General features: G+C 41.7%; 1 protein-coding gene across 7 annotated transcripts in view; it reads right to left on the reverse strand.

Moving 5' to 3' along the window:
• Positions 1-13,344, reverse strand: part of helz (helicase with zinc finger) — a 187,371-nt gene that overhangs the window by 32,548 nt on the left and 141,479 nt on the right. For all 7 annotated transcript variants that reach the window (XM_033044145.1, XM_033044148.1, XM_033044149.1 and 4 more), the window contains 5 exons: positions 12,675-12,870; positions 8,647-8,729; positions 6,075-6,573; positions 3,666-3,894; positions 1,638-2,154 (listed from right to left, as the gene is read on the reverse strand). In XM_033044145.1, the coding sequence (XP_032900036.1) occupies positions 1,638-2,154; positions 3,666-3,894; positions 6,075-6,573; positions 8,647-8,729; positions 12,675-12,870 (1,524 nt within the window). The remainder of the gene's footprint in view (positions 1-1,637; positions 2,155-3,665; positions 3,895-6,074; positions 6,574-8,646; positions 8,730-12,674; positions 12,871-13,344) is intronic.

Here is a 13,344-nt window from a genome sequence, read left to right on the forward strand (position 1 = left end):
CTACACTTGTCGCTTTACCTCCCCCCTTAACTCCATTCAGCACTTCAACTCCCCCTCCCATTCCGAATCCGACCTTTCTGTCCTGGGCCTACTCCATGAGTGAGGACCACGGTAAACTGGAGGAGCAGCACCTCATATTTCGCTTGGGCAGTTTGCACCCCAGCGGTATGAACATTGACTTCTTTAATTTCAGGTCGTCCTTACTTTCTGCTCCCCTTCTCAGCTCTCCCTCAGCCCACTAGCTCCTCCTCTTCCTTTCTTCTTTCCGCCCCCACCCCCCCACCCTCACATCAGTCTGAAGAAGGGTTTCGACCCGAAACATTGCCTATTTCCTTCACTCCATAGATGCTGCCTCACCCGCTGAGTTTCTCCAGCATTTTTGTCTACCTATCTTTAAACCTTTTGTACCTCCATGTACTGTCCAAGTGTCTTTTAAATGTTGTTATAGTATCTGCTTCAACTACCTCCTCTGGCAGCTCATTCCATATACCCTCCATAGGGAGCATTTTTAAAGGAGGGTCACAAAGATGATAAAAACAGTGTCTCTTGATTCCAGTGACTTCAAGGAGAATTAGCACTTTACACTGAAGCTGGCAAGATGACCACTTCTAAATGCTTCAGGCATTCAAAACAAAACCAAAGTACACTTAAATTTTTTTTTTGAAATTCAGCTTTACTTTATTTTCAGAGTATGATAGAAGATGCTTCATGTGGCAGGTACTCCTAAGCCTTTTGTTCTCCTTTAAACTGCATTTCTCCTGCAGTATATGTGCAGGCAACCCAGTCTTCAAATACTCTCACACAATCTCAATTGGGTATTGAAGAAAGAAAGCTATTGTTATATATTTTTAACATTTGAAGGAAATGGTGATTGCTTCAGACGCAGAAGCTGCTGTTGCGGGTGGGTGAATAGTCCTGTTACAGTAGCCAAAGTAGAGTCTGAAAAGTCAATCATGAGATGCCAGAATATATTTTTATCCAGGTTTGATAAGGAATGTACATAATTGCTTGTAAGTGCTCAATTACCTCTGAAGTTCAACTGCTGTCAATTCAAATGCAAGGTGACCTGTGTTATCTTCTACAGATACAAAGCTGGAGATGAATTTGTTTTTAGTTTTAGTGATACACCATAGAAACAGGTACTGATGCCACACCGACCTACTATCACCCATTCTATTCTACACAAGGGACAATGTTACAGCAGCTAATTCACCTACAGACCTGCATAGTGGGAGGAAACCGGAACACCCAGAGAAAACTGACAGGGTCACAGGAAGAACGTACAAACTCCACACTGACAACACCTGTAGTTACGATCGAACTCAGGTCTCTGTCGCTATGAGGCAGCAACTCTACCACTGCGCCACTGTGCCGCAATGCAATGCCAAATATATTCCATTCTATCGCACAAGTGATATTTTCTAACAATCAACCCAAATGCACAAAGTTATTCAAGGCTGGCACAGGTCTTTGCGACTGGTTTGTGAAAACCACCCCGAGATAATCCAATCAATATTCACAATCGTTGAGAGGGATTAGCCATTAAGATGCTCCTCTGCCAACCTCCCAACTGTAATCAACCCGAAAAAAAAAATTTGCAGAATTAAATCAGGTGTTAATGACAAAAGGATTCTCACCTTTTCTATGCTGTGAAGTGAAGAAACAGATACTGTTCGTGCAGAAACTGGGTGAAATGAGTCCTCTCTATTGTTCTGTTGTTGTTGCTGTTGTTGTTGTAGAGACATTATTGGATGTGGCTCTGCTCGATGAGGCAACTGTGAAACCCCATACGGCATGTTTTGCCCCATCAGGTGGTTCTGTTGCACACAAGGAAGCGTCCATGAGCCCTCAGGGTGCAGGTACTTGGAAGAAGGTGGTGGCGTGTGTCCTGACGGTACAGGGTAAGCAGGATTATACATCGGTTGCTGAGGAAGCTGCTGAAAGCCAGAATTGTTGATGGTTTCAAGGGAAGGATTACTGTCATTCAAATTGGAAAACTGGTTGTTGTGATTTACAGGTGCAGGGAGATGTCCGGGTGGGTTTCTGCTCTGAATCTGTCTGTATTGCAATAATCGGGACTGCAGGGGCATCTCATTAAGTTCTTTATTTTCATTCTGATCCGAAGCTGGCATCTCTCTTAACAAACCTGGGAATCTGGAAGAAAAGGGCACAAATCAGCATGTAAGCATCAATATTATTTCCTAGCATCATCATCATCATCATCATCATCAAAAACATCTGCGGGCACGGCGCCTTACAATGCTACGTACGACAGTGACCGCAACTTCTACTGAGTGTGGATGGCCGTTGGCTAGCTAGGAGTCCAAACGCCCTTTGACACGTCTTGTTTTTGGTTCTGCTGGGGGTCCATAGCCCCCTCCTCACCTGGCAAACCAGGTGGGGGAAACGGTTTAGTCGCCGACTATCCGACCATGGAGCAGGTAGCACGGGATTACATGGTACCCGTGGTGGGGGGGAATTCACCTCTGACCTGAATTCCTAGCAACCACATAAGATTCTGGGTTAAAATTATTCCATTTGTAAAAATATAACACTGTGTCAGTTATCGATTTAATTTCATATAGCCTTCAATTACCATCCATGAACAAAGACTTTCAGTAGGGTTGTAATACAGTAACCAAGAACTGGAATCCCAATCTAATTTAATCTCCCAGGGTAGGGGAGTGAAGGCGAAATGTAGTATCCAGATAGCCTGATGAAGGTCAGCTGAGCATGGAATCTGGACCTTGCTGAACTAGATACTAAGTGCTGGGGTAACTCAGCAGGGTATGCTGCATCCCTCAAGAACATGGACGGGTGATGTTTCGGGTCGGTCTGAAGAAGGAATCAGTTTCCGACCTCGCTCCAGATCGTGTTGGATTCCTGAAATGGGTTATAGGGAGAAGGCAAGAGAATGGAGTTGAGAGGGAAAGATAGATCAAATTGATTGAATGCCAAGCGTTGATGGGCCAAATAGCCCAATTCTGCTCTTATGACATGAACATATGAAATGAGATGAGAATGAATGCTTGACATTTGAATGAGAAGGACTTCAAGCAGCCCTTTATAAAGCCTGACTATCAGAGTCACAAGAAAAGTCTCTATTACTGGACTTGTACCTTGCACAAAGAAGGATGGTTGGGATTGCTGGTGGCTAGTCACTTCAAGACAATGTTATGATTGTTCCGTTTTATGTTTTGCTATCCTTCACAGATAATCAGTGTAAGACCATACGAGGTTTCAATCTGGAAATGTTCTTCAACGCTAACTACCTCAGCGCTAATGTTAAAATATCCAGAAGATTGGCACCAACAACAAATGCACTTTGGGGTAGCGCAGTGGCAGAAATCCTGCCTCATGATGCCCGAGACCTATGTTTGATCCTGACCTCGGGTGCTGTCAATGTAGAGTTTGCATGTTCTCCTTGTGACTGCATGGGATTCCTCCGGTTTCCTCCCACATCTCAAAGACATGCGGGTTTGTGGGTTAATTGGCATCTGTAAATATGGCCCCTAGTTTGTAGGTAGTGGATGAGAAAGTGGGATAACACACAGCGAGTGACGGGTGGTCGACATGGCTGAAGGCTGAAGAGCCTGTTTCCATGTGGTGTCTCTAAACTAAGCTAAACATTTAAATGATATGGCATAAAGTAATTACAACTTTACCTTTGATATGTTGGCCCATTTTCATCTTCTGGATTATTGCCATGCTTCCACTGGCCCTTGAGAGCATGTTGTGAATACCTGACTTGTTGCTGGGAGGGGTGAGCAAGCTGCTGTAGTTGTTGAGGGTATAATGGATTCCCTGTATTGACGTAATCCTGATGCTCGTTCCACTGATGAATTCTTGAATGCTGCCTCATGAGGTCTTCGGCTGTGCTGGTATGCAATGAATCTACAAGCCAAATCAAGGATGGAAACAAACTGAGATTACACTGACAACTAGACCTGACCACGAGTGATCAAAAAAACTAAACGTTTAGATAGTCAATCAGGTAAATAGGGAGCAGTCCTGAAACACAAAGCACAGCACTAAACATCCCAACAGCTCTATTGCCAGATTTTAACTCAACTCTCAATGTCAGCTGGGAAACTCCTTCCAATTCTGATTAAATGGACAAACATATTTATGTGGCATTTTAAATGTCCTCAGGACATCTCAAGAAGCTGCTATTTTCACTTACTGTGTTCAGAACTAATAACTAGCAATAGTGACGGCAGCATCCCACACTCATTTTACTCATCGGCTCAGAACATTGGGGAAACTCCCTGCTTCTCCTCAAGTCGCGTTAGATCTTTTAATAATCATGCAGATCCTTGGATTCTAGTGTTTCATCTAATAAGCATAGCTCCAGCAATGTAACAGCGCAGTACTGAATTGTCAACCTAAATTATGTGCTCAAACTGTGAAATTGGTTTCAAACACCACAGCGGTATGAACATTGACTTCTCTAACTTCAGATAGCCCTTGCTTTTTCTCTCCATCCCCTTCCCAGTTCTCCCACTAGTCTTACTGTCTCCGACTACATTCTATCTGTGTCCCGCCCCCGCCATCAGTCTGAAGAAGGGGTTCGACACGAAACGTCGCCCATTCCTTCTCTAGAGATGCTGCCTAACCCGCTGAGTTACTCCAGCATTTTGTGTCTACCTTCAATTATTAATACATGGTTGGATGCTTTAAAATACCAATTTTACAACTTATCTTTAAAAGATGGAGAAAATACTTTTCTTAAGCCGCACTACCAATTAGCAGACTCCAGTTACTTAAAGACACAAGCATAACATGCAAGTTTATATATTTTAAATGATGAGAGATTTTGGGCACATCAGGGTAAATCTTCGTCTTGCACATAAATGTAATATTGTTTGTTTTCAAACATCAAAGGCAAGACCTTGCTTCTGAACCAAATACAGAAAAACACCAGAAACATTTAGATCAGGCAGTACCTGAATTTAGAGAATCAGTTCACATTTCAGGCTAGTGACCTCTTTAGAATTGAAAATGTTTGAGATGAAAATAAAATAAAGATACACTGAAAGGGAAATGGGAAAGAAAGGGCAAAGGAAAAAACCTTGATTAGTAATCGTGTCAAAGATTACAGGCAAAAGGCAGGAGAATGGGGCTGAGAGGGAAAGATACATCAGCCATGATTGAATGGCAGAGTAGACTTGACTGGCCGAATGGGCTAATTCCACTCCTGTTACTTATGAACCTTTCTCCCTATTAGGGTAAAAAACAGACGAGATTCAATGGTAAAAGAGATTAAAAAGTTGCAAAGAAGATCATGGTACAATTGAATAAGGGAAAAGAAACAAAAAGTGATGACTTAGAACATAGAACAGCACAGGAACGTGACCTTCGGCCCACAATGTCTGTGCCGAGCCTGATGCCAAGTTAAACTAATCTCTGCCTGCATGTGATCCATGTCCTTCCATTCTCTGCATATCCATTTGATATCAAATGACAACATTAGATTCATTATTGGAAATCACTGCACACAAATCTTCAAAGAAGTGCTGTTGATGGCCATTTGTCACCATACTTGTCTGAAATTATATGAAAATCCGGGAATACTAGATTCCATTTCCCCGTCATCCTCTATTTCCAATTAAAAAATAACTGTAACACATCAAAGTCCATAGCTCCCTTGTTCACTTAAATAGTTGCTATGAGGATTGCTTATCTGAAGCCACAAAGCTGCTGTTGCTTTCTCCAAAGCTGCAAGCAGTTTGCTTTTATGTAAATGAAAGACGGAGTGAAATTTACTTTCTGCAACTATACAGATTTAGGAATGTATGGAATTCGCGAGCACTTTGCTCATAAACCAGAAGCAACTGAAATTTGGAGATCTTTTTGAAGTCGTCTCAATCTCCACTGGCCTGCTCTGTGAGCGAGTCCTCTTTCATGCACCCGCACACTAAAACTGCAGCTTCACTTGCTACTCAAATTCCCTGGGGAAATATTATACTTTAGTTTGCATGCTGTGCGTAACATTTTTAAGATGCACTGAACGGTATTAGAAATGTCAACCTCCACTGCAGATTGATTAGAATCATCCACAAAATGCTGCTTACCTAAAATTTCCCCCATCCCAGCTCCTGAGGTATTGTCTTCAATGAAATTGAACGGGCGATTATGGGGGGCGTTGAAGTGTGGAACTGACCTCAGTGGGGTTGCTCCCTCCAGACCAGGGATGGGCTGATCCGGACACATGTTATCAGTGTTTGGGGAATGCTGAGATGGATGGGAATGAGAAGTGGGGAAAAAGTTGTGGTTAGGGGCCTGAGGAAAAGCAGGAGAGAGCTGTGGTGGCTGCTGCTGAGGCAACTGGCTGTGCTGCTGTGGCAACTGTTGCTGTTGTACTGGATAGGGTTGCCTAGGTACAGGGTGCTGATGAGGGAACTGTCGATTAGAAGGGTGATGGTAAGGTGCAGGCGGTGGATGCGAAGAAGCAAGATGGAAATTTAGCTGCCTTTGACCAAGATTGTCCTTTCGGTGAAATCTAGACATTGGATAGCCTAAATTGGAGTGTGATTCTGGGCTTCTGTTCTGTGCCAGCAACTCAGGTTCCACCTAATTAAGAGCAAAGAACTCCAGTTAGCATCAAAAAGAAAATTAAAGTTACTTTCAAAAATGTAAAACATTAAGATTAGATTGCAATAGTTTCATATGAAATAAGTGGTAAAATTGCAGCAAGTAAAACTATTTCACAACAGCCATATTTAGTATCTAAAGTGAATTATAGGCAGCTTAAAAAATATTTCACATTACAAAGTGAATCATGGATAGAGAAAAAAAACCTAGAACTTTGAACAAAGGATTCAACTCAGTTTATCAATGAACAATGGGTCACAGGTCACCAGGACAATTGCATTCCTTGAGGAAGCGGTGCCTCAGGAAGGCCGTCAGCATCCATAAAGAGACTCCTCACACCCTTGTAATGGACTGTTCGAACTACTTCCCTCCGGCAGAGGTTACAAGGCCTTCTATGCCCGCACCTCCAGACTCAGGAACAGCTTCATTCCCAGAGCTATAGCGGCTCTGAACTGGCCCTGCTGAGTGCCCCCCACCCCCATGGACTGTCTCCCTCGGATGGTCACGTCGCACAGACACATCTGCACTTTAGTCTGTTTTGACTGTTTTAATGTTATTTTTATAAACCATGTTCTCGGGGTATCTAAATCTAAATTTTATTAGTTATTTAAGTTATGACATCGGATGGAAGCTGCATACCAAATCTCGTTGCACTTATGTGCAATGACAATAAAATATATTATTATTATTATTATTAAGTTAGGAAAACAGCAGAGGGTGGAAGACAAATACATCCAACAGAACGATTTTGTAAACCATAGTGGTTAGTCAACCATTTCTCTTATACCTAAACACACTTTAACAACTTTAAACTGCTGCGTCACAACACCGCTCAGTTTTTCCAGAGTCATACTGCATTGGAAACAGGTCCTTTAGCCCAACACGTCCATGCTGTCTGTTGCACCTATCTACTTTAATCCCATTCACCTACAATAGATCTATAGCTTTCTCAGCCTTGACACTCCAAGTACTTATCTAGATGTTTCTTAAATGTTCTGAGAATAACCTCTTCCACCTCTTTAGGCAGTATATTCCAGGCTCCAATCACCCTTCATGCCAAAAGAAAATTCCCCTTAAAATCACCAAATCTGGGCCACCCTGATGCATGCAGAGGGCATCCATTTTTACACATTACTGGGTAGGATTTTATGCTGTCGATGTATATCTTTCCCTTCTTTTATTTTCCATTGTTCAAAGTCTTGCTGCTTGGTTAATTGACCAACTGTAAATCACCCCTAGTGTAGCTGGGTGGCAGAATAACCAGGAGGAATTTGTTGGGCATGAGAGAGAAAGTATGTTGCGGAGAGGTAAGTGAGGGATTGCTCATAGTTGGCACAGACTCCTTGGGCTAAATAGCCCCCTCCCCTGCCATAAGGAAATATAGAACATAGAACAGTGCCTTCAGGCAACATTTCTGTGCCAAACATCTTGCCACGATAAACTAAACTCATCTGCGTGCACAAATTCCATACCCTGCCACTCTCTGCATTTCCTTGTGTCGAACTAAAATATGACAGAAAATTCCCAAACTGATAAAAATGCCATGAACAAAGCCATCTGGAACACGGCAGACCAGAAGAAAGTAGTCACAATTTTGCACACTTTTGATAAATATAGTAATAATTTTCTAAACCAGAGATACAAGGGCCAAAACATGACCACAATTCATGTAAAGAATAAAACAAAAAATATGATAATTGATGCAGATATTAGAAGTCAATAAGTACACATGTAATATATACAAGTCAAGGATTTATATAGGATTTCCATTTGTCTGATTGACAGAGAATTACATTTGAACTGGATTTCAATCAATTTATTATTCTCCCATCACACTCTCTCACCCATCTTAACCAAACATGTCATTCTGAACAATGACTCTGCCTGTGATCTGTTCCGTTTTAGGCATTGGACCAGAGTTATATTTTGAAGTACAAAACTGTATCCAATTTCATTAACTTCCATGCTTTGTTCCTTCCCTTTATAAATTTCAAAGAAAATCAAACAGAGTGCTTACTTTCAAGGTGAGCTATTAAAATAAACCTCACATACCTGTTTTTCTTTGGAGTCAGGTGGTTTCTTCTCAGGAGTCTGAAGCCTACTTTGTTCACTTCTTACACTTGCCTCACTTTTTGCTGGAATTATTTGCGAAGAAGTTGTAATTTTTACATAAGAAAATCTTGAAAAGTTTACAATAAATTATATATTATAAATTAAATTATAAGCTACATTTACACCAGATTCTTCCAGACAAATGTTACAGTTCGGATAATTCTATAATTTAATTATCAAATTAATAGTCTTAGTAACTTCATATTCTTCTCTTACAAAGTCCAACAGAAGCCTTTGATTTTCAACATCTCTGATTTTAGTCCCTTGATTTTTAGCCCGGTCTCTATCCTACAAATCCTTGATCAGTACCTCTCAATCCAGCTTTTACACCACTGACAGCATTAAAATTGCCTTGATCAGTCACCAAAACATTCTTGATCATACTGTATAGCAGAGAAGGTGCACATTTTACTTCAAGTTATCCTTTAAGATGGTATATCAATCATCTTCAGTTTTTTTTTTTACTGTGCTAAAAAAAAAAAGTGACGTTGCGAGAAAATAAGACATTGAAGTGTTTGTGCGGCATGGTGGCACAGCGGTAGAGTTGCTGCCTTATAGCTTCAGAGACCCAGGTTCGACCCCGAGTACAGGTGCTTGTCTGTCGGGAGTTTGTACGTTCTCCCCATAACCTGTTTGGGGTTTCTCCAGGATCTCCAGTTTCCTCCCACACTCCATATACATGCAAAGACGCAAGTTAATTGGCTTGGTATAACTGTAAATTGGCCCTAGTGTGCAGGATAGCGTTAGTGTGTGAGGATCGCTAGCCGGTGAAGACTTGGTGAGCCAAAGGGCCTGTTTCCGCATTGTATCTCTAAACTAAACTAACAAAAAGTTGGTCAGATGTTGGCATTAAAGACCTATGCCACCCTCACCTACCATGTGGAAGAAGGAACAGAAATGCGAAAACATTGACCACCAGGTTCAAGAATAGCTTCTTCTCAACAACCATCAGACTCTGGAACACAATACAACCCTAACTTAACTATGAACTATGGACTGTCTTTGGTTGCACTAAGCACTTTGGGCTTTTTTCACTAGTTTGGGATTATTAATTTATTGCATTTTTGTTTATTATTATGTTATCTACAAATATTTTGTTTATTATATGCTAAATAGGTATAATGACCTGTTATGCTGCTGCAAGTATGAATTTCATTGTTCTGTTGATGGTACACATGACAATGAAACATTCTTGATGTAGCCCCAAGTCCCTGCACCCCCACTCAATAAGATCATGCATGGGCAATTCCCTTCGCTGCCTGTCCCCCTTACCTCTTGATTTTCCTCGAGCCCAAAATATCTACTGCAGCCTCAAATACACTTGAAGACATTTACAATCCTCAGAAAAAATTCCTCTTCATCTTAATCTTAAATGGACATCCATTTTAGTCTAACAAGTTTTCCGATGATAAGAAAATAGGTGGAGGGACAGGTAGTGTAGAGGAAGAAGGGACTCTGCAGAAGGAACTTGGACAGGTTGGGTGAGTGGGCAGAGAAGTGGGAGATGGAATATAGTGCAGCAAAGTGTGGAGTCATGCTTTTTGGTAGTCGGAATAGAGGTGTAGACTATTTTCGAAATGGGGAGAGAATCCAAAAATTGCAGGTGTAAAGGGACTTGGGGGTGCTGGTGCAAGATTCCCAAAAAGTTAATTTGCAAGTTGAATTGGTAGTAAGGAAAGCAAACGCAATGCTAGCATTTATTTCAAGAGGGCTAGAATACAAAATCAGGGATGTAATGCTGATGTTCTATAAGGTGCTGCTCAGGCCGCATTCGGAGTTTTGTGAGCAATTTTGGGGACCATATATTAGGAAGGATGTGCTGGCTCTTTAGAGGGTCCAGAAAAGGTTTACAGGAATGATCCCAGGAATGAATAGGTTAACCTATGATGAGCGTTTGACGGCACTGGGCCTATACTCGCTGGAGTTTAGAAGGATGAGGGGACTCCTCATTGAAACTTACTGAATAGTGAAAGGTTGGATAGAGTGGATGTGGGGAGGATGTTTCCACTAGTGAGAAGACTAGGAAGCATAGCCTCAGAATTAAAGGATTTTTTAGGAAGGAGATGATGAGGAATTTATTTAGTCAGAAGGTGGTGAATCTGTGGAATTCTTTGCCACAGAAGGCTGTGGATTTCACGTTAATGGATATTTTTTAGATAGATTCTGAATTAATACGGGTGTCAGGACTTATGTGGAGAAGGCAGGAGAATGGAGTTAGGAGGGAGGGATAGATCAGACATGATTGAATGGTGGAGTAGACTTGATGGGCCGAATGGTCTAATTCTGCTCCTGTCACATGACTTTATGACTACACATCTCCACTTGCCCTTGTTCTTCATATCGCTGCCTGGGGAAATATCCTTGCTGCATCTCGCTCAAGCCCCATAAGAATTATGTCTTTTCTCCTCAATTCCAGATAATATTCCCTTCCAGCATTTCTCCTGTGGTTCAGAGCCAGGGAATTTCCCTTGTATTTCCACTCTCACCTATTTCGATGTAATTGGTTTCTGTTCCGATTCCTCCGATACTTCGCCTCGAATTTTATTCAGACCCCTTCCTTTTATTCATTCTTACATTATAGCAAGAGGAAGGGTCCAAGAATAAAGGATAAATTGGCAGCGAATTTCCTGACATCATCTGGTTCTAACTTGTTACCAACCTTGATTATTGTTAGACTGCTTGTGATAAAGTCATGCATAAATTGTGCCTCGAAGAAAATACCACCTAGCACAAGTGTCTCAGCGATGTGGGATATGACAACGTAAAACCCAAGTCTCACAGATCCTCGTTAATCTGAAAATCAAATTCATCATAGCTTCTACATCTCTGCTTATCTCACTGTCACTGCAAAACTAATTGTCGAGTTTAACTTTCCTAGTGCGGTCTCATTTCTCCAGGTATCGCCTGCACCCTCATCACCACAGCCTTCAACATGCACTCCCCCTGCTCACAGATTCCATGGACTTTTGTACCTATCACCCCAATCACTCTCCAGATTTCATTGATGACATAGGGTTCAAATATCAAACTCCACTATCGCAAAATCCTCTTGTAACCTCCCACCTGGTGAATCCTCCAAATTTTTACATTTTGCTTTAGGTCAGCTCTTCCATTGCGCTCGGAGTGTTTCCCAGATCACCACTGTCAGTCAATCAGGAAAATCCTAACATCTCAACCAGCTCCGCAGTACAGAATTAGTCATTTTGTTGAAATAGTTTGAGAAATATTCAAAATCAGAGCGATCATTGCCAACGTGTAGGATACGGGCCTCAGTAAATGACTCACCACTATCTGTCTACTGCACAGCAAACAAAGTTAAAGAGCCTATTCAGAGAATGAAGGAACCGGAATTTACAGCCTCCTTTAAAATAATTCCCCAGAATAACTAAACAGCAGCTGAACACTAAGTTTAATCCTCTCAATTATAATGGTTGGTTACTGAGCTCGATTTACAGAATTTCCACATCATCTCCATTCTGTCTGACCACAGTGTTGTCAATATATGCTGTTGTTTTAAAGCATCATAGATGCAGAGGCCCTTCTGCCAAACTCGACCATGATACCTATCTGAACTACAACTTCGTCTGGCAGCACATTCCATACATCCACCACCCACTGTGTGCAAAGGTTCCCCTCAGATCCTCATCTACTTCTCTCCACACATTCTGCCAGAACCACTGGGTGTGTTTTTTGATCTATCCAAAGAATGTGGTCGTGCCTGAGATTGGCTACAATCAATTCTGACTTTCCGCGTTGGCAGAACATTGATTCCTCCAAACGGCATAATTCTGCAAGAAAATCAATCAACAGCAACTCCAATATTGGTACCAATTAAGCAATTTGTTCCATTGTACACCCTGTGCTTTAAAAAAAAGCAGATTAAAAATGGGGATTGATTATGCGTTTGTTTTAAAGACACTATTTTGTTCGTAGGAGAGCTACGGCACCAATTCATCTGAGGTACTCACCTATTCTATTTTGTTCGTGCTCCTTCTCAGGATGTTGTTGTCCTACTCCAATTGGAGAATGATGGCCAAGACCATAAGGGATGGGAGATCCACGACCATGTGCTTGCAACAGGTTCATGTTGTATGCCATAGCTGCTTGATGGCTCATAATGCGAGGATCGACTGCAAAACGGCTTTGGTAACTAGGCCAAGGAACCTGCAAAAACAGTCGTAATCAACAATGTCCAAGGCTGAATTACTGCAGACGTCAGGGAGAAAAAACAGAAACATGCAAGAAAACTATTATTGTGTTTAAGAGTCTACCAGGATGTGTGTTTTCACACAATCATTTCTGTTACAAGTGATATCACCATGCTACCTCCCAGACCCAGAAGGAAGGAAACCACATCCAGTGCATGTCTTTAAGGGTAATATTGTGTGGATGTAGGGAACAACTGGCAGAACGAGGAGGAATAGATGAGACACATTTTGTCTGATACGTTGATGGAGCTTCAGTCCCTTACACAGGGGATCTGCAGTGAGTATACATACCTACTCCGGTCACTAATAGCAGCATTATAGAAGCAGCACACTCTCCTGATTAATACAATTGAGTGGAATGGAATCTAGCAACGACTACATGAGACCAGATGGACAACCCAAGGAAAGAGGTCTATCCAAAATCTAAAGC

This window comes from Amblyraja radiata, chromosome 26, assembly GCF_010909765.2.
Source record: "Amblyraja radiata isolate CabotCenter1 chromosome 26, sAmbRad1.1.pri, whole genome shotgun sequence".
Taxonomy (NCBI): Eukaryota; Metazoa; Chordata; class Chondrichthyes; order Rajiformes; family Rajidae; genus Amblyraja; species Amblyraja radiata.